This window comes from Aspergillus fumigatus, chromosome 5 (genome assembly GCF_000002655.1).
Source record: "Aspergillus fumigatus Af293 chromosome 5, whole genome shotgun sequence".
NCBI classification, from domain to species: Eukaryota; Fungi; Ascomycota; class Eurotiomycetes; order Eurotiales; family Aspergillaceae; genus Aspergillus; species Aspergillus fumigatus.
Genome location: NC_007198.1, coordinates 806,561 through 828,559, shown reverse-complemented (window position 1 = coordinate 828,559; position 21,999 = coordinate 806,561). Strand labels below are relative to the sequence as shown.

The 21,999-nt window shown below is 50.5% G+C and overlaps 4 protein-coding genes across 4 annotated transcripts; all 4 read right to left on the bottom strand.

Moving 5' to 3' along the window:
- Positions 1–1,530: 1,530 nt before the first annotated feature.
- Positions 1,531–5,049, bottom strand: prp45 (SKIP/SNW domain-containing protein). The gene is made up of 3 exons (XM_742945.2): positions 4,832–5,049; positions 3,325–4,752; positions 1,531–3,199 (listed from the first exon to the last, which is right to left on the bottom strand). Exons 1-3 carry the CDS (start codon positions 4,976–4,978, stop codon positions 3,035–3,037), a joined length of 1,740 nt encoding a protein of 579 aa, XP_748038.1. The 5' UTR covers positions 4,979–5,049; the 3' UTR covers positions 1,531–3,034.
- A 147-nt stretch (positions 5,050–5,196) lies between these two features.
- On the bottom strand, positions 5,197–8,318 carry AFUA_5G03040 (J domain-containing protein). Its single transcript, XM_742946.2, has 4 exons — positions 7,567–8,318; positions 7,145–7,489; positions 5,718–7,082; positions 5,197–5,667 (listed from the first exon to the last, which is right to left on the bottom strand). The coding sequence occupies exons 1-4, from the start codon at positions 8,104–8,106 to the stop codon at positions 5,521–5,523; spliced, it is 2,397 nt and encodes a 798-aa protein (XP_748039.1). The 5' UTR covers positions 8,107–8,318; the 3' UTR covers positions 5,197–5,520.
- A 501-nt stretch (positions 8,319–8,819) lies between these two features.
- Positions 8,820–14,331, bottom strand: AFUA_5G03030 (Zn(II)2Cys6 transcription factor). The gene is made up of 4 exons (XM_742947.2): positions 14,115–14,331; positions 11,280–14,055; positions 10,282–11,209; positions 8,820–10,193 (listed from the first exon to the last, which is right to left on the bottom strand). The coding sequence occupies exons 2-4, from the start codon at positions 12,251–12,253 to the stop codon at positions 9,171–9,173; spliced, it is 2,925 nt and encodes a 974-aa protein (XP_748040.2). The 5' UTR covers positions 12,254–14,055; positions 14,115–14,331; the 3' UTR covers positions 8,820–9,170.
- A 6,079-nt stretch (positions 14,332–20,410) lies between these two features.
- AFUA_5G03020 (60S ribosomal protein uL4) lies at positions 20,411–21,985 on the bottom strand. The gene is made up of 4 exons (XM_742948.2): positions 21,789–21,985; positions 21,598–21,692; positions 21,367–21,517; positions 20,411–21,274 (listed from the first exon to the last, which is right to left on the bottom strand). Exons 1-4 carry the CDS (start codon positions 21,896–21,898, stop codon positions 20,509–20,511), a joined length of 1,122 nt encoding a protein of 373 aa, XP_748041.1. The 5' UTR covers positions 21,899–21,985; the 3' UTR covers positions 20,411–20,508.
- Between the last annotated feature and the right edge of the window lie 14 nt (positions 21,986–21,999).

Genomic DNA, 21,999 nt, shown 5'->3' with positions numbered 1-21,999 from the left:
GAGGCTTACCATAAATTGAACGTGGGCCGAGATGAGAGACAGTGAATGATCCATCATTGCTCTCGATTAGATAATAAATGATATCAATAAGCTGCTTCGTAGGATCCAATGCTCGGTCTTCCACAAGCTAGATCCAAAGGAAAAGTGAGGTACTCGTTATGTGAGACCTCGGGTGATTTGAAAGTATAAGTAGAGCGAATTCGGACTCGCAGGTACACAGTTGGAAGAAGATCCACCAAGAAAAGGCAATAGGTATGGAAAGGCCAGTTTGAAGATGTACCGATGAGGCTGTCTCAGAGGACAGTACAGGTGATGTGAGGGCAATAGGCAACAATGTCACTGGGACGCAAACGACAATGGAAGAAACAGGTATAAATATAGATCCGAGTAAAAACCAGATTCCATGGAACAAAGCGCGACAGACATCAATGGAGTAGTCGTTTCTTTTTCCTCCTGTATGTTCTTGATCGCCCGAAGCCCTGCGTCTTCATTGTTCTGGTCTGCGGAGAGTGGAGTTACGCCATTGTTCGGAGAAATGATAGGATCAAAGAGAGCCAGCACGCAAGAATGCCGCGATGTTGACGGCGTTATTTCAAATTGAGACTGACAATGGGAGTAGGATCGAATGCGCAAATCGATGATATATAGATTGTGAGGAAGAGAGGAGCAAGGACAGAATGGATGGATAGATGTATATCCAGTTTGGGGTTGTGACTCAAAAGTCGCCTTCCTTTTCGGGCGAAGGTAAGGCGCGCAAGGTACTTCCTTTTTCCTTCTTCTTTTCGCTTCAACGCCAGTTGATTCTTGCCACCCTCAGTCGACGTTCGCACTGGACTGAGTACGGAATGTTGAATCTGACTCTCTGGGAAGAGAAGCGATCCGAAGAATATGGGGAAGCAAAGGAGGTAGTTGAGAGGAAAAAGCAAAGAAAGTCTTATTCTTTTTCTCCTAGGAAGGAAGCTCCACTGTCGAGTACTCCGCAGATATACCGGGAATGGGATTTGATTCTTTATCCTCAATGATAACCCTCTGCAAGGTGATTCTCAGCAGTGACTGGTCAAGAAAGTGGCTCTACGTCGTTCTGTAGGTCAAAAGGGTAGCCTTTATCTCCATCTTTTGTGGCTCCACCCTGGCTGCTTATCAGAGCCATTATCTATTGAATTATTATTATTATTATTTGCCAGCCATGACCATGCCCACGATGACCAGCAAATCTGCATCCATCGCCACCCCGCGCTAGGCGCTGCTTCCGTAGTTTACAGTGGGGGGGTCATCTCGGTCTCCAGGAATAATAAAATAAAATCCTAGATGATAACTAAATATGTACTAAGAGGAGTAAGAAAGTGCAAGGTCAGAATAAAACGATGCGTTATGACCCCCTCCCAGCGCACGGTTCGAGGGAGCAGCTGACGGTGAATGGCTGCTGGTCTTCCTGATCATCCGCTCCCCGCACTTTTCGTCTTCCCTCTCTGCTCGATTTGCAGGGTTCTGTAACTTTTGTGAGGTGGCTAGTCAGGCACCACCACACTTGCTTGCTCTTAATCCATTTGCTGTTTCTCTCGCATACATACTCATAGTACGGAGTACACATCCAGCAATCAATCCTGCATACGGTGGTATTGTGGCAAGCCAATGGATGAGGTCAGGAAGGAGATGGGCTAACTGCTTGTCCCCTCCACCATTCTTTCAAAAGTGACGATGACAAACGACTTGCGGATACTCAGTCCATTAGAGGACTCGATCTGTTTAGGGTAAAGCTCCGACAGCTCGGGACAGACGAAGTCGTTCTATTTAGCGAGACCGTCACCAAAAGGGTCACCGTGACACAGTCATTTGAACAAGGTGGAGTCAGTGCTCTAGCAGTCAAACTTATTCCTCCTGAGTCCTCTTCTACAAGACTATCTACTCCGGACTACAGAGCACGTATGTCTCCTAATGGCGCCACCTCAATGCTTTAGACTACATAGACTACATGAAAAAGAGAAGAAAAAAAAATACTCTGCGCCGGCAACCAGGATGCATCCTGAACTGCCTAGTGTCTAGTCTGTACACCTCCTCACTCAAGCTCACCCTGAAACTCAATGCGCGATGCAGATGCAGCTGGACCGTCATATTTCCCAATCCAACCCAATCCCCGCACCTTTTGCGCTTGAAGCGCTTCAATCAGAATTTTTTTTGTTGTTGTTGGTCAATCCGATCGGTGTTTCAAAACTCTCTACGGAGTACTATTCGAGCTAACGGGCTAACCGTAAGGTTCGCACGGGCTTGCCGAGTCGGATGATCATTCCTCCCCAATCCTACGAACTGGTATCTTTCTGTCACTCGCATCAATGATACTATGGTCTGGTCGGCGACTGGCCAATCATCCAACCCTCATGGGCGATCATCCGGCCCATCCCTGTTGCTGCTTAGTGAGTGCCAGGTGGGTGGTTCTGAGTCGTCTGCAAGAATTACAGCTGTCTATCTGTCTAGCTATCTATCTCTGTCTTGCGACGCCAGATTAGCATCCCCCTTCCCCCCATTTGCGTTTATGCTCCATTACCCCGTTACTCCTCCAACGTGGCCCCATCGATGGCGAGTTTTGGCTCCCCTGGAGATGATGTAGCCGTGCAGATAGGGAAAACGCGGCACCGTCACAGAGATAGGGGAAAAAAGGGTGTCGGGAAATTCCCTCATTTGCATTTCTGCACTTGGGCGTAGATCTGTTCATGTTTGTAGTCTCAAACATGGAAGCGATGTGTCACGAGCTCTGTGTTGGTATTCGTTCTTCTCTATTCAAATTCAGAGGGTTGATAGCAGCAGGATTACCCATGCTTCGATCGCCCTCTCCTTGCCTTGTTAACTGCAACCACAAAGTAATAGTTCCGTCAAATGATCTCCTTTCAAAGTAAATATGGTTCCCATTTCGTAGATACAACGTAACAACAACGACTGGTAACGCCTGCAATGCATGAACTGTCTCCGATTAAGTGGCAGTCAAGAATACAAGTGAGAAGATCCCGGAAAAAAAGATGTACGAATACGCGAACACGCTTTAATCATCATCGACTCTTGCGCGCTTCGACCCCCGATCCTCACGTTCGACTTCCTGGATCCCGTAGCGTTTCTGTCCGGCTCCCCCGGTTACGTCGGCGATCATGCTGTCAATGCCAAAGGGGTCTGTCGTGTCTTTTTCAAACTGAACGGGGCCGTCACGGGCCTGCGAGAAGGGATCAAGTCAGCTGAGTTGGTTGATTACAGAGTAATAGTCCAAAGAGGTTTTCTATGAGAAAGTAAAAAGGAGAGAGGAGGGGGGGGGGGGGAAGAACGGGAAAAAAATCTCACCTCAGCCTCAGCTGCGCCACGGAAACCTTCTTTGGCTTTGCCCAGAACTTCGAAGCGATTGGTTTTCTGAATTTTGCTCATCTCCCCTTCAGCTCCCTCTTCGTCATCCACATCCAGCTGAGCCCGAGGCCGGTAAATGCTGTTGATCGCGTCCTGCGCGGCAAACAACGGCTTATCGTAGGGATTATCCTCGTTGAACCCGGACTGCAGGCCACTTGTCTGGTTAAAGAGCCGAGAGTCCCACATGGACTCGGATGTCTGGGTGGGCTTGGCCAACCCGAGCGCGACCTTCTCGGAGATATCACGATTCTGCTCACGGGCCATCATCTGGATCCGTCGTTCCGTTCCCATGCGAGACTGGCGCAGCTGTCGCTCGGCGTCCTGGCGGCGCTCGCGACGAATGCGCTCCCGCTCCCGGGCCGCTTCCTCGTCATCGCTGGGCGTGGCAGACCGCGAGTAAGCAGAGGGACTACGGCTGGCACTGCGCGTGTGGGACCGCGCACGAGAATCGCGACGGTTGCTGGCGGCTCGCTCCTCGCGAGCCTTCTGCGCCAGGGCGCGGAGATGCTCCTCCTTCTGAGCCTTCTCCTTCTCCGCCAGCTTCTGTTGCATCTGTGCGCGCAGCCGTACCTCCTCACGGGCATGTCGGTCCGCAGTAAATAGGGCCTCGGCAAACTGAGCGAACTTGTCGTTGATAGTAACATCCTGTAGTCCCCGTCCGTCCGCAGCGAGACGTTTGTCCAGCGGGACCGTGTAACCCTTGGGATTTTTCCAATTCGATACGGGAGGTGGAATCCGCCAGGCCTCCTGGTCTTCTGCCGTCAGCTTTCGAGGCGGAGAATGCATAATGGGCGGGGGTGGCGAGGGCGGGCCGCGGGGGATCTTCTTGTGCTTGAACTTGGGCGGCTCCATGGGATCCTGCTGCCTCTCGACGATCTTCATGATCCGATCGTTCTTCCGCGTAGTATCTCCCATCTGGTTGGCAGGCGTGTACCGGACAAACGTAGGCTCTGCCCTCCGACCACCCTTGACGTTCTTCGGCTTCTGCGCCGCCACAGCACCCTCAACCAGGCTCGCCAGCGCATTCTTGGTCTTCTCCATCTGCGCCTGGACCTCTTCCTCCGACGGACGGTCTAGCGAGATTTCTCCCATATCCACCCGCTGCCGGAGCGGAATCAGATCCTTGAAGGAAGCATGGACGATGCGGTTCTCACTGTGACCCCGGCGGGCGATCGCGTCGTACTTGACTTTGCCCTCCGCGTCAACCTGCACCGCGAGCGCGTTCGATGTCGTCGCAGTACCCTTGCGGCCCATGTCGAGAGGATACTGCGCAACCAGGATCTCGGGGAACGCGCCACCGTCGCCGAAATCCTCAGCTGCTCGAGGTCGCCATCCTGCACGGTTGCCATATGGTGGAGGGCCGGTTCTCTATACATCGTAAACCAAGATAGTCAGCACAAAAGTAAAATGAAAAGAATTCCTGAAGCGTAGAGACGGATCGACCCACCCTCAAAACAATCTGACTTTGATCAATCTGGTCGGCGCCCACGATCCGCGGACCACGGGGCTGGGCATGCTGAGGCACCTCCTCATCCTCGCCGGTATATTTCGGCTTTGGTAAAGACTTAAATAGTCCCTCTGCAACAGATGTCATTGTTGAAAGGGGGACACGGTGGTAAGGGTGAATGACGTTGATGGTCAAACTTTTGGATGGTGATGGTTGCTTTTCGTTTGGCGGCGAACAGGCGGAAGTGCGTCAGTGGCTCGTGTGGATTGCCGTAATAGCTGTCCTGCATAAGAATTTCCTACTGGGTATGGAGTAGAGCCCTGCATAATCAAGGAGGTATGACTGATAGCCAGAAGTTATAGCAATACGTGTTTGATTATGCACTTTTATTCTTGCTGACAGCTTCTATAACTATGTAATTGTGATATTGTACAATGTAGCACATCAAAACAAAGTGAGGAGTCTCTCAATCCCGTCCAGTTGGGACAGTGACATGTCTATGGTACTCACTAAATGATATGGTCATATTGAAAAAAAGCCAAGCCTTGCGGTCTTGAGGGTAACGATAGTTTAAGCGAGATAAGGGTGAAAAGAGGGGAGAAGAGGCGACGATTATAGGAGTAGAGACATTTTAGAAGAGAAAATTGAGGGATCAAAGGAAATCATCAGATCAAGCAGATCAAACGCGTTCAGCCAACTAGATGGGTGCGCATAGGACATGCAATGCCCTCTGAATCGTTTGCTTCCACGAAATGCTCGTTTCCGCGATACGTATACCAGATCTTCAGCTTCTTCGGCAGAAGAGGCGCGGGATCGTAGAAGCCGAGAATTTGGAACTAACAAACGGTTAATGAAGTTTATAGCAACGTCACCGGATGATACCGACCTTGACTGTGTCCTTTGATATCACTAGCTGGCCGTGGTCCACCAACGCAGCGACAGGAACCGTCACATCAGCGACCTCCAAAGCTTTAGCGGCGTCACCGCTGTCAGTTGTCCACCTCTTTGGCGACGGGTAATGGCCATATTCAGCTTTGGTGATGACCAGGCCACCTTCCTTTTCCTCCCTCGCTTGCCGACGGTGTACATGTTCGGCCATAAGTTCGATTGCCTGCTGACTTTCTGCTCTCTTTTTCGGAATCAACCTCTTCAGCTGCTTATGCCGCCGAGCAATGGCGCGGCGGCGCTGTCTCCGTTCTCTCGGGCGGATATATCCAAATTCTAGCGCACAGTAAGCCGCCCAGGGCAAGATAACTGCAAGCGCGGCGGCATCTGCATTAACAACATCCATCGGACAGACCGCAACGGGGAGGGAGATCTTCTGCCCGAGTCTGCTCCAGGAGGCTGTCATGACGAGGCCACGGCCTCCTTGGACACCGACTCCGAACCCCACGCGGGTGAACCTGCCAACCTGGCGCGTGCCGGAGATGTTCCAGGCTAGGGACAGGTCCATATTCACCGAGCTCCGGACTTCAACGCGCACAGATCGAGGTTCGCTCGCGGGTGGCAAAGAATAATGGCCCTCGGAGCTCCACTCGGAGCGAGCAAGTTCGCTGGCTGACTTGCCATTAAAGATATTTCGAGCATAGGTGAAGGACAGTCCTGCTTCCTGAGGTGATGCTGTGACCACCGCCTGCCAAGACTCGGCAGCATTTGCCTCGCTGCGCGCCTTCCTGCGGATCTGTCTAAGTTCAGCTTCCTCTTCATCGTCATCATCCTCCTCCGCCGCCTGGTCCTCGTCGTCACCCAGAACAACTGTATTCCTGTTTTGTTTGGGAACGGACAAGAATCCCAGCTGGAATTGACTCGGCTGAGCGAAAGCAGTCATTGATATCGCCGACTCCGTATCGAGCCCAAGGTTGGCAATGGGGCTGAATAAGACCTGCAGCACACTTGGCCAGGAGATGGTACCACTGGACCAAGAGCAGAAGGCGTGCTTCCTCTCGCCAATCTCCTTTGTCACCTGTATTGCAAGTATGGGTGGCGTTTTCAGGATGGAGTTGGCAATAATGGCGCTTGTGTTGATCTGGAATGGTTTCGTCCCGGGAATCGGCTGAACTGCTGTAGCAATGGTTCCTTGCAACAACGGAGTCGGCAGGAGTGCCGCGTTCAACGCAAACGCCGAGTCTCGCAGAAATGCAAAAGGGCGCTTGGCCAGAATCCCTTTCATGCTCGCGACATCTCCAAAGCGTTGGCTTATGCCGGCGCCCAGACTGATGTCTCTTCCTGCAATGAACAGGGGTAGAGGAACCTGCTGAACAGTTAGGGAACAGTCCGGCATGGTTGCGGATGACAGTACATCTCCGAACATACCGCTCGCGTCATCGTCTCCCCATCTTCAAACTGGAATTGCATCTTACGAAAAGAGCGCCGGAGATTGCCAGAGATACCTGCATTGAACGTAATCTCAGGCCCTTGAGCCTCTTGATATGAATTGACTTTCTGCTGGGTCGATCTGCCATCAGGGGCTTCGTCCTCGTCGTCCTCCTCATCCGCTTCTTTTCCGAAGAGAACTTTCGGCGTAGGAAGCGGCGCCTTGAACGAGTATCTGATAGCGTAGGAAGACAGACTGGGAGAGGGAATATGGATATACACCTCCCCGGCATTCTCGTCAACCTCAATCATGTTGGACGCATCGACGCCGAGGGTCAGCGAGCCCTGTTACCGTTCCACGGCACAGTCAGTACGATATCACGCAACAATCTGAGCAAGGCAGCAAGGGGGAAAGAACCCACCCTACTCTGGACCAAACTATTCAGCACCTTCCTCTCCCGCTTCTTCATCGTCTCCAAGAACCACCCCCGAAACTCCTCCGGAGTCTGGGCTCTCACGCCAATCTGACTCTCCGCCTCCCCACCCCTTCCCATCGCCCCTCCAGCTCCCCACTCCCTCCGCACCCCCTCCGCCCCAAGGAGATCATATACAACCCGTTTCTTCGGGTCCAGCAGCGTCTCATAAGCCTCCTGGATTCGCGCGAAGTGTCGCTCCGCAGCCTCCCGCAGCTCCGCAGGCTGCTTATCCGGGTGGAAGCTGAGCGTGAGATTACGGTACGCGGAGCGGATCTCCGCGTCGCTAGGGGTGGGAGTCCGGCGGAGGCCTAGCAAGGCGTAGTAGTCCTCTTCTTCGGCGGGGTAGGACATTATCATGCTGTAGTCTGCGTCTTCATTCAAGTTTTCGTTATTTCCGGAGGCGTATCTCGGCCGCTGGGTGTGTATATCATCATCGGTGGCCGCTCCCCCTCCTGCTCCTAACCAGTCCTCGCTGCCGGAGGACATCGCAGCTGACTTAGCGCAGTGCAGCGCACGCCAGAACGTCTAACTGGATCTTGAAACGTGGGGTAAGACTCTCGTGCACAGATTCCGCTAGCACGTCCAGCACCGGTAGTCCATTTTCCTATGTCGTGGAGAACCCGCAATTGTCCTGCGTGACGCTTGGTGTCCGTTTTCCATTCATTTCTTTGCTTTCGATGACGTCGGGAGAAAAACAGTGCACGGCACTCCGGGATGCCGTTGCTCCGTCCCCGCTTTTGTTTTCGGCCTCATTCCTCCGCTCACCTTCAATACTTCATTCGTCCTATGTGGTATCATCAAATAAGATGCAACTCGTTTAAATCTCATGTTCACGGCATGTAGCTGTGACGTTTTCACATTGGGATTATCTCGTCTATATGAGCGTTCCGACATAGAGCTGGAGTCGAAGGTAGACTGATAAGTGGATGGGCCTGGAATCCGACTGGATACTAGCTAAAATCAACATTCAGCACGAAAGGCAAGCTTCAGTAGTAGTAATTGACGTAGTTCTTCTATTACATCTTCATATAGGGGGTTCAAAACACGCCATAACCAATGGTGCTTCTGGTAAAGTGGATAGCTCAACTTTTGAAGCGCGCAGAGTAAAACTTGGCTACAGTTCACATTACTGATTAAGGATCTCAGAGCAAAAGGTGCGATCATCGGTTCTACGAATCAGCAAATACGGATATCCTACGCAAAAATCGAGGTTAAGGCAAGCCAGTGCTACTATCCTCCATGTCTGTGAATAAAGCGTTGGGTAGACATCAGATTCATCAATAGGTAGTTTACATCATCAATGCGCACAGCACAACTACCCCAACCTCTAGTTATCGCATAAAAATCGCTCAAACATAAATTTGGTGAGCCCTCTGATGCTTCCAGGGTATGGGCTATCGAAATCATCCACCAGATGGATATGTAAATATGAATGGAGCCGTGTTTACCCGAGTATTGGTGACGAGAAAGAATATTAGTCGTGTCTTTTAATACAGTCGTAAGAGTGTGAAGTGCATGGGCGACGAGAAAGCAGAGTATAACGACCTTTTTCAGTCCTTTTCTCTGATCCAGAGTATATTGGATTCTGTCAATGGAGCGACTTCCGAACCCAAGGCGTTGAATAGTCTGTCGTGGGGAAGGGCACCGTAGAACAGATCGTCGGTGATCGGGGACTGCTGCTTTTGGGTCCGGCTGTCCAAGGAATGGCCCTTTGCAGCAAACACCATTTTCTGGTCCAGCTTGGTCGGGTCATGGAGGATTTCCATCAATGACTCCAGACGAGTCTCGATGAGAGACACTAATGGTAGCGAACTCTCCCAAAAACGACCCAGCTCCTTGACGGCCTCAAGGCCACCTCTGATGAGCTTAACGCACTCAGGCATATCAGCTACCAGCCCAGCTGCACTAATAATGTCGACTGCGGATAGGATCACATAACCTAGGAAAGGGTTCAGAATCGTCGCTTGCGAGGGTGTGGAGTCGATGGCCATTCGCGATGCGTCATATTCACCCGTGTAATGTGCCAAGGCGAGAGCAATTCGCAGGGTCTCTGCCGCATGTGTCCTGGCCGTGCGAACCTGCCTGCTCACAAACGCTGCGCGATAGTCGTGGCCACGCGCATGTCTATTCAATTTCATCATTGTTGCATGATATAACAGATGTATCGAGAAAAATGGATCAGGTCTCCTTGCCCGAAAGCTTCGTTCCATATTCAGGGTGCTGAATCTCAAATGTTCCGGCAGCCTGGCAACCCAAGCGTCTGCACGCTGGCAGATTGTGGTATAGAATTCCTCAAAAGGTGTAGTGTTTGACTCCATCGGAACCAGTGATAAACGGAAGACGTGATCCGTTACCTCTCCCCAAAGAGATACCATTTCTATCAAGAGCGCCATGGCACTCAATTCCGAAAGCTCATGGTCGGTTGATGTGGGCGGCTGGTTGAGGAAGCTTTGAAAGTATGGTACAGTCGTATATTGCTGAGCCTCGAAGACTTCTTCGCGACAAGGCATTCTAAGGTAAGCCGTCTGTGAGGGGATGAATGCTGAGGTTGACGAATAAAAACATGACAGGCGCTAGACAGAAAGGCAAAAAAAAAAAATGGTTAGCTGGCTGTCAATGATTGAACTGAACTGCCGTGAATCTCAGGGGAATAGCGCTCACATCCATCAAGAAAGCTACCCAGAATGTCCTACGACGGCATTCAATCAGGGCCTGGGGATGCAATCCATACTCGCAAACCCGATCGCGATCCACAATAACCCCTCCCAACTCAACGTTATACCGCAATCCACATACAGTTCGAACTGCAGCGCCAAGTGCATCCCAGGATTTCTCTAGAGCACCGATGGCGTAATACCAAAGGCTCATGATAATCCTGGATTGTGCGAGCTGCAAAGAGAGGTTATGGCGACTATGTTCCACAGCGTAGCGGGCCGTGCGTGAGGCCCTTTTCATGGCCGCAAGCCTGTCAGGCCGATCTGAGAAAATCGCTCCCAAGGTCATCATTGAGTAAAGAAGCATTTTGTCCTCCAGCGACTTCGCATGACACGACCTTAACCACAAGAGGAAACGCCTTCTGGGGAAGATATAATATAAGCTGTCGTTCACATAAGTGAAGTAGTTCTCGACGTAGTGAGTTGTGAGTTCCGCATCATGTTCGAAAGGATCGGTGTTCCACTCGTGCGCAAGGGGATCATGAGGGTCCAGATCTCTCATTTCCATCAGTATCTCAGTGTAATCGGGTGTAGCACGGGCTGAAATGCCTTCCACAGACCGTCGGTTCGGATCCTCAGCGCCAGAAGATGGTCTGCCGAGGCTCTGTCGTCTCGATCTGTAATGTGAATCCGAGTCCAAGCTAGGTTCATGAGCACTGTTGATGGCAGGGGGTGTAAGCATGGAGGCGTCAGACATTGGGGACTGCGAATTGGTGCCAGGTAATGAGGCAGAACTTTCAGAAGCCCTGACGGCGGAGTAAACTGAGTTGGCCGAGCTAGAAGGACGATGACCAACAAAGGAGGAGGAGGAGTCTCTTGTATCGTATCTGTTGCCATGCGTGTTGGCTTTTGCTGCTGCGCGGTGGCCTCGTGGTCTGTAAGGCCATTTCATCAGCATTGAGATGCTCTTTGGGCAAACGAAAATATCTTGTGTCAGTCACTTACGCGCTCTCAAACCGGCACTCCCTTCCCGACTTCTGACATTGGTCGCACTTTGGCAGGTTAGGTTGACACTTGATCTTCTTCTCCCGGCAGGTAAGGCAGGCTTGTGCCAATCTCTTTCGCGGCTTTCCAGCCTTAGTTACACCCCAATTCGCATTCACAGGCACACCGTCAATGGTCTTGGGACAATGGGACCCGTCAGCGTAGATGTAACACCAGCCTTCACCCTCTATATACCGCTCGTCGACCACGTGAGGACGGACTTGGGCCATCTTTGATTGATCTGCAGCCGCGCTTCCAATCTCGTGAGTCCCGGGTAATGAATTTTCTTCCCTTATTTCTTTATCATGGCTCACACGACCCTGGGGTGTAAAGGGAGAGAGGTGTGCTTGTTGTTGCGGGACATCTGTACGAATGCCGCCATGTATACTAGCCTCATTCCCGGCTGTGTAGATGGACATCTGAGATAGAGAAGGCAAATTTCCCGCCGTCGGCCGCGAGAAGCGCTCTGCGCGGGCCTCTGGTCTTCCTTGAGGAGTTCGCGGAACGCCAGTATCATCATGGCGACTCGTCGTATGGGGACGCTGACTGGGCTGACTGGGCTTGGGGCTTTCGCCTGTAGGATGGTAAAAACCGAACAGCCGTGAGCGATTCGGTGACACCGATTGGCTGGAACGAGAGGATGGGGTCAACAGCTCGCTGACGGAAGGAAGCTGTTCATTTATGACTGGCTGATGTCCATGAGCACTTGAGCCGAGTCGGGAGTCTCCATTTCCTTCCAGATTTCGCCGGGAGAGAAAGGGGTCTGTTCCAAACTGCAGAGACTCCATTGTGCGCGGTGGGGGAAGTTGGTAGGGATGGTTTCCAGATACTGGCTCGTTAGCTGAACGCTCTGGTTCCCTCTCCGGAGAATTTCGGTCGGTAACAGGTAACATACGCCCGAAAGGTCCCACATAATAGGCCGACATGACGTTCATGAATGGAACAGCTGATCTCAAAGCAATCTAATGGAAGAGGCCAGATAAGCTCAAGTCTTCCAGTGTCGATTTTGAGGATCTTGACGGCGGGGTGGAGGTAAGGAGAGAGGGCCGGCGAGCTGCGAGATTCAATCTTGGCTGACCTGAAAGGAAGGGTTTTCGAGAGTTATGAAGCAAGCGAGCGACAAGGAAACGAGTCTTGAACGGACGAAAGAAGGACGACTATGATGTTGACTCTGGATACGGTCACCTTCCCCCGGCGGCTCGTCTTGATATCCGATGAACAAGTACTTGTGTAATGGGCACAAGCTCCTTTCGAAAATACCCCCCGCACGGCTTCTATGGCTTTGTCTTATCCTAGGAGACACAGTATCCTCTCAATCATCAACTGAACCAGATCCTCTGACAGCAAGGAGAAGCTCGCACAGAGCAATTTAATAGCTCCTCAGAGTAAGGCAATGTTGACGATGCAGGTATATTATCAAACGGAGTATGCGCCACGGGAAGTCAAAGTAGAAAACCCACATACACACGTTGGTAGGTGGGACAGGAAGAAGCACGAGGTGACGGATGCATCTAGATGGCCATGATCATTGTGCAAACGGACCTTAAACTTTCCTGGCGAAACGACTCCTCCATAGCAGGGTTGCTGCAGAGTCTCCCTGGATCGTCCGGAACTTTGCACAATAGTGCCGCAGAGGATGATATCGGATGGTGGGTCAGGATTACTTGCTCCAAGTGCATTCAAACCATACCCCAGCCACTCTCTCAAAGCAATGGTCAGGCCAGGGGACCGGGAGGATCGTTTTGGTAAAAGGGTACTAGGGTAGTATAGCTGTATGAAAAAAGCGCTGCCCAGCTGCAGCTGGTGACAGGGGTTATAAAAAAAGGACAGAACACAACAGAAGGAGGAGAAAGGATATTGATTAGAGGAAGGAAAAAGTCGTTTGTTGGTAGACTCCGTGTCCAAGCAGGACAGTGAGCGAGGAACTAATCGCAGCCGGAATGACCAGAGTGTCGGAATTTTTCTTGTGTTTCTTCTTAATGATCCTCTTTCTCTCTCTGTTCCATTTTCCGTTAGACTCTCCACTGTGTTCCTCCTTTCTTTTCTTATTCTTCTCTTTTCTTTACAAGTCTGCCCAGAGAGCCAAAGCCGTTGAGTCTTGGGAGCCGCTTATACGCACCCTCAATGACTAGGCTTCTCGCGATTGGTGAGGGAGATGACTACCACCGAAAGGAGTTAAAGAACCATAAGTAGCAAGAAATAGCGTCTCCGCGGTAGTTTTTGACAGGACGAGTCAGACGATGATTTGCTACAGGGAGTCCAGACGTAGTGGGTTGTAGTAGTGGCTCCGGGAAGGCTTTCTGTTGGTGCTGGAAAGGTGCACTGGTACAGGGTCCCCTGTAGAAGACCCAGGCTAGGGGAGCGGAGTAGACAAGCGAACAGTAGGCGGAGGGGTGTCTTGAAAGAAATTGTCAACGAGGAAGAGCAGGGAAGAATTGCGCAATGAGTAGGGAAAATAGGGGGCAAAAAAGAAAAGAAAAAGGAAAAAGTTATTCCAGACAGTAGTCAGTTAGTCAAGAAAAGGAAGGGGAAAGATAGGTGTCAGAGATGTGGTCGGAAGAGAAAGTGAGTGAGTGGAACGGGTACACTGGTCAGACACAGAAGGGGGGGAGCAACTGTCAGTTATTGTGGTCCATCATTTCAGGTACAGTACAGAGTGATGAGAGATGTAAGTATAGCTCTTGTCTTTGTTAGTGCTAGGCCAGTCCAACTAATAGTGATTGTAGTAAATTATATTCTAGTTATGATTTCTGTTAGTCAAGGTATTCTCGTTGGTTGACGCGAAAGCCTCCATACATGAGGAGATTACCCAAGACTTGTAAACATCTGGTCCTTGAAGGTCAATCAGCTTGATGTTCCACTATCTCTCATCCCGAATATCGTCCCAGTGTCTGAATTCCAGGTGTAACAAGGTGGTGTTGGTAGATCAGACTGATGCTCAAGGATACGCAGGGGTTCTCAAACACGTCGATAGGCTAGACAGCAGTCGAGTCGAGATAAGACATGTACTCTGTGCTTGATTTACAGATCTTGATCATGCAATTCACTGCGGAGTATCTCTCTATATCTAGTGTTCCAATGACATGAATGTCTACGTAAGATGATCGTGGTCCCTTTACTTTGAATATGGTAACTGTACGCGTGTCTAGATTATTTATTGGGATACACTCCCTGCTACTTAGGTACCTAAGGTATCGAAGATTACAACTGCTGTCTCTGTCCTTCCATTACAACATTAACAGGATGAGAAGAGGGCCACCACATGATCGTATAATGTCAATTCCTCTGCCCATTTCGTCAACAACCCAAGTAAGCAACATCTCCGATCCAGCATTTGCCTTCCGCAGAACGGAGAATCGACGGAGTAGATCCCTAATGAGCATCCTCATTCCCCAAGTGGGACTTGGTCACGAGCCTGTTCCTTGGGAACGGCAATTGTAAATAACTTTGTTCTTACTGCCGGACTTGTCATTACCATGCTGGACTGTCTTTTGGCTCAGGGCACGGCAGTTCAACCTTTCCTCTTCGGTTGCAACTTACGATCCAAACATCTCTTCACCATCAGCTCCATGGCTGTAACCTTGTGCACCTATTACCTACGGAAGACGCAGCCCATGGTAAGTGCCGAAGTGTGTAAGAGGATAGTTTCACCATGACATGGTCTGAGTGAGTCCTGATCCAAGTTCACGCCACTGACTATGGAGGATCCATTATTTTCCACTGTATTGGCCGGACAGCGGCTTTCAGGTTAATTATTTGCTTTTGGATGGTGGGGGCAAGAAATTCTGGATGTCGAAGGAGCCGATGGAAAAGATCGAATCCTGAATCCATCGAGAACAAGCAGTGGTGCTCCGTAGCTCCTCGGCCAAATCAACCTATCCGGAATTGGGCTCTTAGCTGAGCCTTTTTGCCCACAGCTTACAGGGCTTATCTTTAGACTGGCCCCAGAGCCTTCTCAATTAGCCCCTCTCGAACCAACTGCCACTTCTAGTAACGGACGACCGTCGATCATAGGTTCAATTCGACTTTCGAAGAGTAGGAGTCCGGGTTTGGGCAAAGATCCTTGGAGCTCACTCATTTACTCGCTATTTAAATTGGCTGTTATGATTACGGAGTACTTACTGCCTCTGCGGAGCAATCTCAGTTAAGTCTGAGTATTAATGCACTTAGGTCTACGGCGCACATCCCGGAGAAAGCCCGGCTCTGAGGGCCAGGACGATCCGATCTACGTGCCCGTCCGTTATGATAGTCGGAATTTTCGGTTCATGTCACGTCTCCAGTCTTCTTCAATGTCTTTCCTTTTCTTCTTTCTGTCTGGATTTTGCCCATCGTTATTGATGATCTGACAGCATTATCTTAATAGCCTCAAACCACCAATCTTGATTGCTGTGATTGACTCACCGAGCCGCCCTGATCATGATCGTCGCTCTCGGTGACGAATTCCGGGCGTGAGAGGCTCAAGGCTTCAGACTCCGAAACCTCGACACCACACCAACCATGGTCCCGAACTCAAATGGGAGAGACCAGAAGAAGACTAGCAGAACATCAAACGATCTGCCCAATCTGGATAAAGCACCGCTGCAACCATTGGTGCGGGTAAGTCCACCAGATCTAGTTTTCCCGAACATATACCGAGATTGTCTAAGGACAGAGGTGAGCACAATTGCACCCACAAAAGGACCATCCACAGTACATTCAAGCGAGGTCCGTTGATTTCGGCTTGATTAGTGTGGACATTCCGTTGTTATTATCCGAAGAAACCAGTTGAAAATCCGAAGCTGAAAAGAGCGACATATTTTGCCAAGAATACACTAACAAACTTTGACTACATCTGCCGCGCATATACTCCTGATTAGCGGGAGTTGGTCTTTTCCATCTAAACTAGCAACCAATCAATAAAACAGCAGAATCATCTTCTCAATTTATTCTCCTAGATCATGCCTTAACAAGGAGAGGAAATAAAACCAGCGATTCGGAAGAATCGCAGCAGCCTCTTTCTGCTTCTTCTCCGAAGGGATCGACTAGCGCGCCAACGGTCTGAGACAGGAGTTAACCATCTTTAAGGCAAGGTAATATTGACAGATACTGGCCAACTGGCAATAACAAGAGGCATTGTGCACCCGTCACTACGAATACCAGAGAGAGTTAGTTTGGAGAACTACGCGCATTCCGATCCTCGGTTGGAGGAATTTCAGCAGCGTCTACGGGGTAGAGTATCAAAGTACGCATATCGCATATGCAGCCAGAAAAACTTTCTTATCAAATAGACACCTGGACATAAATGGCGCAATCAATCGTTAATATAAATTATTAATCTATACCTCAAGCTCAAGACACTAAGCCACCTGTTCAGTTCCTATAGATAGCCTTGAGCAATCTATATTTCTAAAAGTTAAACCTTTGCCGAAAATGAGTCTAGTACTGTCCAGGCTTAATGTCAATATCGACTGCAACTAGATCATCACCTAACCAAGCGAGGTTACAGGTGTTGTTATTAATGTTTTTTGCCTCGCACTTTGCAGCAATTTATGAGAGCACGACCTCGGGCCAGGCAGAGTAATTTCACCGAAGACTTCGTATGAAGCGACACTTCTTCCGTTGCCGCTACGGAGCAATCACGGATAGTCAAGGAAGGGAATAATTTTGAGCCTCGGATGCAGAATAATGCCATTATCTAAGAATAAGTGGCAGATCTGATTACCTAGGTCGATGTACCCTTACACGTGTGTGCTCGAGTTATGCCTGACTTGATCAAGAGAAGTACAGCCCACAACGAATGAATACTACAAACTAATACTACGTCCTTGATTGTTGATGTCTACTACATTATGGATCAGTGAGCAATGACTCTCTACCCTGGTATGACCGAGTGAGACTAGGTGGTTCTGAGGGTCTAGTACGTAACTGTGTTGTAGCTACTGTCAAGTTCCAACATCCGCAGAATGCCAACGTGCATGCACTTTGTCTGATCCTCGGCTCCGTTAACCCCACCAGCACTAAGCAGGTACAAGGGTCGAGGAGTCCTCCTGAGTCCTGACGACCCATATATTCAAGGATCTTGAAGCTGTGCTCAGTGCTTTGCATATTGGCTAGATTTGCTAGACAGCAATGTCGGGAATTGACTACTTCTGTGTTGCTGTCCAGGGTCCCGCATGCCTCCATTCCAGACACGGAAGCTCCGCCTTTGCTCCATCGTGCCCAGTTTGATTCCCATCCCTGCTGATCAATCATTTACAGCTTGCACTGTAACATTGCTTGGTGGTCTTTCATGATCACAGAACCGTTGCCGACATCCCGACGGCGGAGTCTCCCGTGCTTTGGCGTCAACGCTGATGCACACATCTGCTGGTGATCGTACGGTAGCTTCGGTTCGAACCATGCAGGTTCCGAAGGCTCGCAAATTGCAACGCTCATGTAATGACACTTATGTCGTGACAGTCGATGCTATGCTACTAGTCCTTCGTAGGAGCTATCATGTTGGTTCGTTCCTGATTCGAAGCCTTTGTCAAAGCTTGGATCGAGCATCGGTTCTCCATACTCACATCCGCCACTGTCGAGACCTCATCCCTGCCAGCAAACAGACTTATTCTCTCTCCCTCTAGGAGCATGTGAAGATGGCGACAGGTCCGGGTTCTAACCTGTATGAAGCAAGTACAACCATGGGTAATCAAGTTTCAATTGAAGTACAAACTATGAACTTCCTTTGACTTAGGGCGTCGGAGTCGTCTCTGACAAGCAAATGAAAGGCATCGTATTCATCTAGATCAAACCGACACTGAGACCTGATCGACAGGCAGACCGAACCGAACTTGACCAGAGCTAATCAGTGATCACTAACGAATAGTACCATCAAGCGTCAGGCGTCAGCTAGGCACACCCGGGGAATACTCCAGTGCCTCGCTATCTATCATAGTATCAACTAATATGCCGTAATTTTGGACAAGTTTCTAACCCAAAAAGAAAAAAAATGATAGACGTGCTGATCTTGCTCTCATCAAACCCGGTTCGGCCCCAGAGTTTGAGTTAATCCACGTATAAACTTAGTCATAGCCAGCCTGAAACGGGTCCAGCTTGGCATCCAATGATCCAACGCTCTTCGAGCTAATGAATCGTCTGTGGCCACTACTAGGTAAGGTAGCTGTCTATCTAGCCTGCCGGTCAGCACCCACTTAGACGTCTTGCCTCAACAAGCGATCACCGTAACCGTCGTCATTGTCTCACAGCTATATGCTCTCCCCAGTTCCCATGGATATGCACCCTGCAACAGCTCAACAACGACGGCCTCTCGATGTAACATGAAAGATAGCATCCAGCCGGTAATATGCGATTCTCTGAGAAGGCAATTTACCCGGAGCCAGTGACAGTCGACAAAGATCCAGCACGGCTACAGACTACAGCAGACTAGATACATGGCTAGTTAGTAACTCCGTAGTCCGTACATATGGGCCCATCAACCATATCCACTTGTGGCCAGCTGCCCGGTGAGGTAAACCACATCTGGCCCTAAGATCCATGCACATTGCATACGTCCGCAGCACTGGCACCGTCTAGTCTTCAGTTCCTCGTATCAGCTCCCTCTCTGCGAAGACGCATTGTGCACTACTCCGTACAGCGCCAGTAACTGTCAGTGTCAATGTCAATGTCAGCCCAAAAATCACGGACGCAGAAGCCGAACAAGCTGAGCTACGGCATGCACCACGCCCTCCATATCTCACCTCATCGGCAAATAAGCCCGTAAGGAAAGGGAAAAGCAAACGGCCAAGGCTGAATCTGAATTCGGAGCACCGCAATCCCCAACCGTCGATCCGAAACCTCCCTAACCTAAAGGCTCTGACTCTTTGACTTCTGACTGTGAGTCTGGGCGCTGTTCTACCATAGTTACTAAGCGGAGGCGTGCAAGTCAAACAAACAAACAAAAAGGGAGGTAAATTAAAATCGCCATCGGTACTTTTTCCGTCCCTGCACGAGCCAGGACAGAGCTCCAACAGCTGCGCAGTCCCGAAGCAAGCCGTCCAGACCAGACTCTGTCCTGGACCTTTTTTTTTTTTTTTTTTTTTTTTTTTGTTGTTGGTTGTTACAATCGACCACGGACAGCTGCCAAGGGGCCACTATCCGAATCTGAATCCTCCTCTTAGCCCAGTTCGTCCTGAGGAGCCAGTCAGAACTCGGCATATATATTAACTGGTTAGTTATCTCAGACATTATCCTAGGCAGACCTGACAAGCACAAAAATGGGAAATGAAAAAGATCCGAACTAGGGAAAGGCGCGGCCACGGATCAGTGGTTGTACATATCCTGAGCTATATCAATGCATGGTAAGTACTGTTTCTCCTGTGGTTATGAGGGATATACATGAGACTAGGCAGGGAGACAATGCTCCGATGATGATCGAGGATGTCGCATGCGCCGAAGCAAGCAAACAAGCAAGCAAGCATAGCTGAGCCAGGGTCACCGGTGTGGATGCTTGTGATTGTGGGCCTATATATAGATACCTTACCTCGAACCGACGCAACGTTGTTAATATGTGAGTCCTAGGAGAGGTAATTTATCGGGAACCATCGGCCGACCAAAATAAGCGAGCGTCTGAACGTCCGTCAGAGCTGTCAGCACCCTGTTCAGCGCGCTGGATTCTAGATGAATATGTCGCATCCATGGCTATAGTCGCTGGGTTGCATATGTCAGTTATATTAAGGCCCAACCGACCTCCCGTGCAACTCGTATTGACGAAACCCTCTAGAGCCGAGTCTAATGGTTGTTTGTGTGTTTCTGTTTGCCGGTCTGCGGTATGCCCTTGTACCCTTTTGAGTGTATGTTGCGAGTCGACAGCTACCTAGAAACTTATTTGAAGGGGAATATAGACCGGGATTGAGAGAATTAGATTGCTTTGGATAAATACGGTGGCAGAAGCTTGGTCAACCTACTCCTGACTTCGGTATCCTCTTCTCTGCATGCATGCAGGTTTTCAGTTGCCTGTGTTTGTTAATTAGCAAGCTCTGGTTGGAGATTCGAAATCGGCTTTTACGCAGATTGAAAGAGAGAGCTAATGTTACGAGGATACTAGGAGTTACTCATACTCAATCATATTAACATAATGGGTATTGCAAAAGCATAGATTCATTTGCGATGGCTACCTTTTTAACCGTAGTGAAAAAACAAACTCGTGTCAGACCCTAACCATCCCAGACCAAACTTACTCCTCGCGGAGGGTGTTAATGAACTCCTGGGCGGGACGAGCAGGCTTCTCCTTAGACTCAACAGGCTTCTGGCCCAGCTTCTCCTTGGAGAAAGCAGCGGCGTAAGGGTTGAGGCGGAGCATGACCTGCTTGTTGCGCAGAGGGTTCTTCTTCTGCACAACGGCACGCTTGGTGCGAGCCTCGCCCTTGGGAGCGCGCAGCACGGACTGGATTTCAGAGGAGTTGATCAGGCGGGCCAGATCGGCGTTGGCAACGAGGTTCTGGGGCAGGACGTAGTCCTTCTTGAGAGCAGCGGGGGTGGTGGTGCTGCCGTAGACCTGGTCAAGGGCCTCGAAGGCGGCGGAGGTCCAGACGATGAAGCGACCGAGGTGGCCACCGGGGGCGAGCTGGAGGAGGTTCAGGGAGAAGACGGAAGAGGTCTCAACACCGGGAATGTTGCGAAAAGCACGGACAAGCTCCTTGCCGTCAACCTCGGGGTTGTAAACGACGAGGGGACCACGGCGCTGGCGGAAGCGGCGGTTCCTCAGCTTACCCTTACCGGCGCGCATCTTCTTGGACTTCTGGACCTTGACGAGGTCGGCGCCGGCACCGAGAGCCTTGAGCAGGGCAATGGCGGCCTTGGTCTTGGTAATGGCGGCATTCTCGAAGGTCTTGGACTCAACGACTAGAGGAACCTCAGGAACGTTGGCAATGCGGTGACCGCGAGCAAACAGGAGAGAAGGAACGGAAGAAGCAGCAAGGGCGGAGGCGGTAGCGAAGCGCCTGTAGATTTGACGTTAGCCTTCCATCACTCCCAACTATCTCCGTCGAGCGTCTTTTCTCCAACCGCTCGACTCGTAGAAAGAATTGCATACTTCTGTCCCAGGTTGACCTTCTGGTGCCACTTTCTCCAGACCTTGGTGGGAGCGAACATACGACCGGAACGGCACTGGTTACCGAACGCAGCCTGACCAGCACGGTGAGTACCACCACCAGAGACACGGGGGATACGAGCGACGGCACGACCTGCACTTAGTATAAGTATTTTGTGAAAACCTCCCATCCCAATCGCTCCCCCTCCCCCCAATCAAGCAAATTCAACATACCGGTACCCCAGGACTCGGCGGAAGTCTGTTCACCAGCCTTCTCGCTCACGGCATAAGGCTGTCTCTTGTTCTTCGCCATACCGGTGTGAACCTGCCTACAATCACAGAGTCAGCCCGATGATGTTCTCTCCTCCATTCCCCTTTCTCGCGCCTTTCTTCTCCCTGGAATTTCTGGATTGCGGCAGGCATACTGAACAATATCAGGACGGATGGGCGCAGTGAAGACAGCAGGCAAGGGCAGAGTAGCCCCGCTGGGCTTGCCATCAGCCGTGGCGATAGTGACGGTAGGGCGGGACGCCATTGTTGTCGACGGTGAGCTGGTCGTTGTCGTCGTTTTCGGAGTTGAAGATCGAGTCTCGAGCTCACGATGTGCTGAGGGAAATTTTCGCTTAGCCTGCGCTC

Bases quoted from the DNA above. Each gene is read 5' to 3' on its own strand.
- prp45 (XM_742945.2), bottom strand. From the start codon at position 4,978: ATGACATCTGTTGCAGAGGGACTATTTAAGTCTTTACCAAAGCCGAAA. The intron at 4,753-4,831 runs GTGGGTCGATCC...TACGATGTATAG, and splicing joins AAAGTCAGATTGTTTTGAGG to AGAACCGGCCCTCCACCATA. The intron at 3,200-3,324 runs GTGAGATTTTTT...CCCTTCTCGCAG, and splicing joins GTGGCGCAGCTGAGGCTGAG to GCCCGTGACGGCCCCGTTCA.
- AFUA_5G03040 (XM_742946.2), bottom strand. From the start codon at position 8,106: ATGTCCTCCGGCAGCGAGGACTGGTTAGGAGCAGGAGGGGGAGCGGCC. The intron at 7,490-7,566 runs GTGGGTTCTTTC...GAACGGTAACAG, and splicing joins ATAGTTTGGTCCAGAGTAGG to GGCTCGCTGACCCTCGGCGT. The intron at 7,083-7,144 runs GTATGTTCGGAG...ACTGTTCAGCAG, and splicing joins GGGAGACGATGACGCGAGCG to GTTCCTCTACCCCTGTTCAT.
- AFUA_5G03030 (XM_742947.2), bottom strand. From the start codon at position 12,253: ATGAACGTCATGTCGGCCTATTATGTGGGACCTTTCGGGCGTATGTTA. The intron at 11,210-11,279 runs GTAAGTGACTGA...ATGGCCTTACAG, and splicing joins GAGTGCCGGTTTGAGAGCGC to ACCACGAGGCCACCGCGCAG. The intron at 10,194-10,281 runs GTGAGCGCTATT...CTTTCTGTCTAG, and splicing joins GGGTAGCTTTCTTGATGGAT to CGCCTGTCATGTTTTTATTC.
- AFUA_5G03020 (XM_742948.2), bottom strand. From the start codon at position 21,898: ATGGCGTCCCGCCCTACCGTCACTATCGCCACGGCTGATGGCAAGCCC. The intron at 21,693-21,788 runs GTATGCCTGCCG...CTGTGATTGTAG, and splicing joins ATCCGTCCTGATATTGTTCA to GCAGGTTCACACCGGTATGG. The intron at 21,518-21,597 runs GTATGTTGAATT...TACTAAGTGCAG, and splicing joins CGCCGAGTCCTGGGGTACCG to GTCGTGCCGTCGCTCGTATC.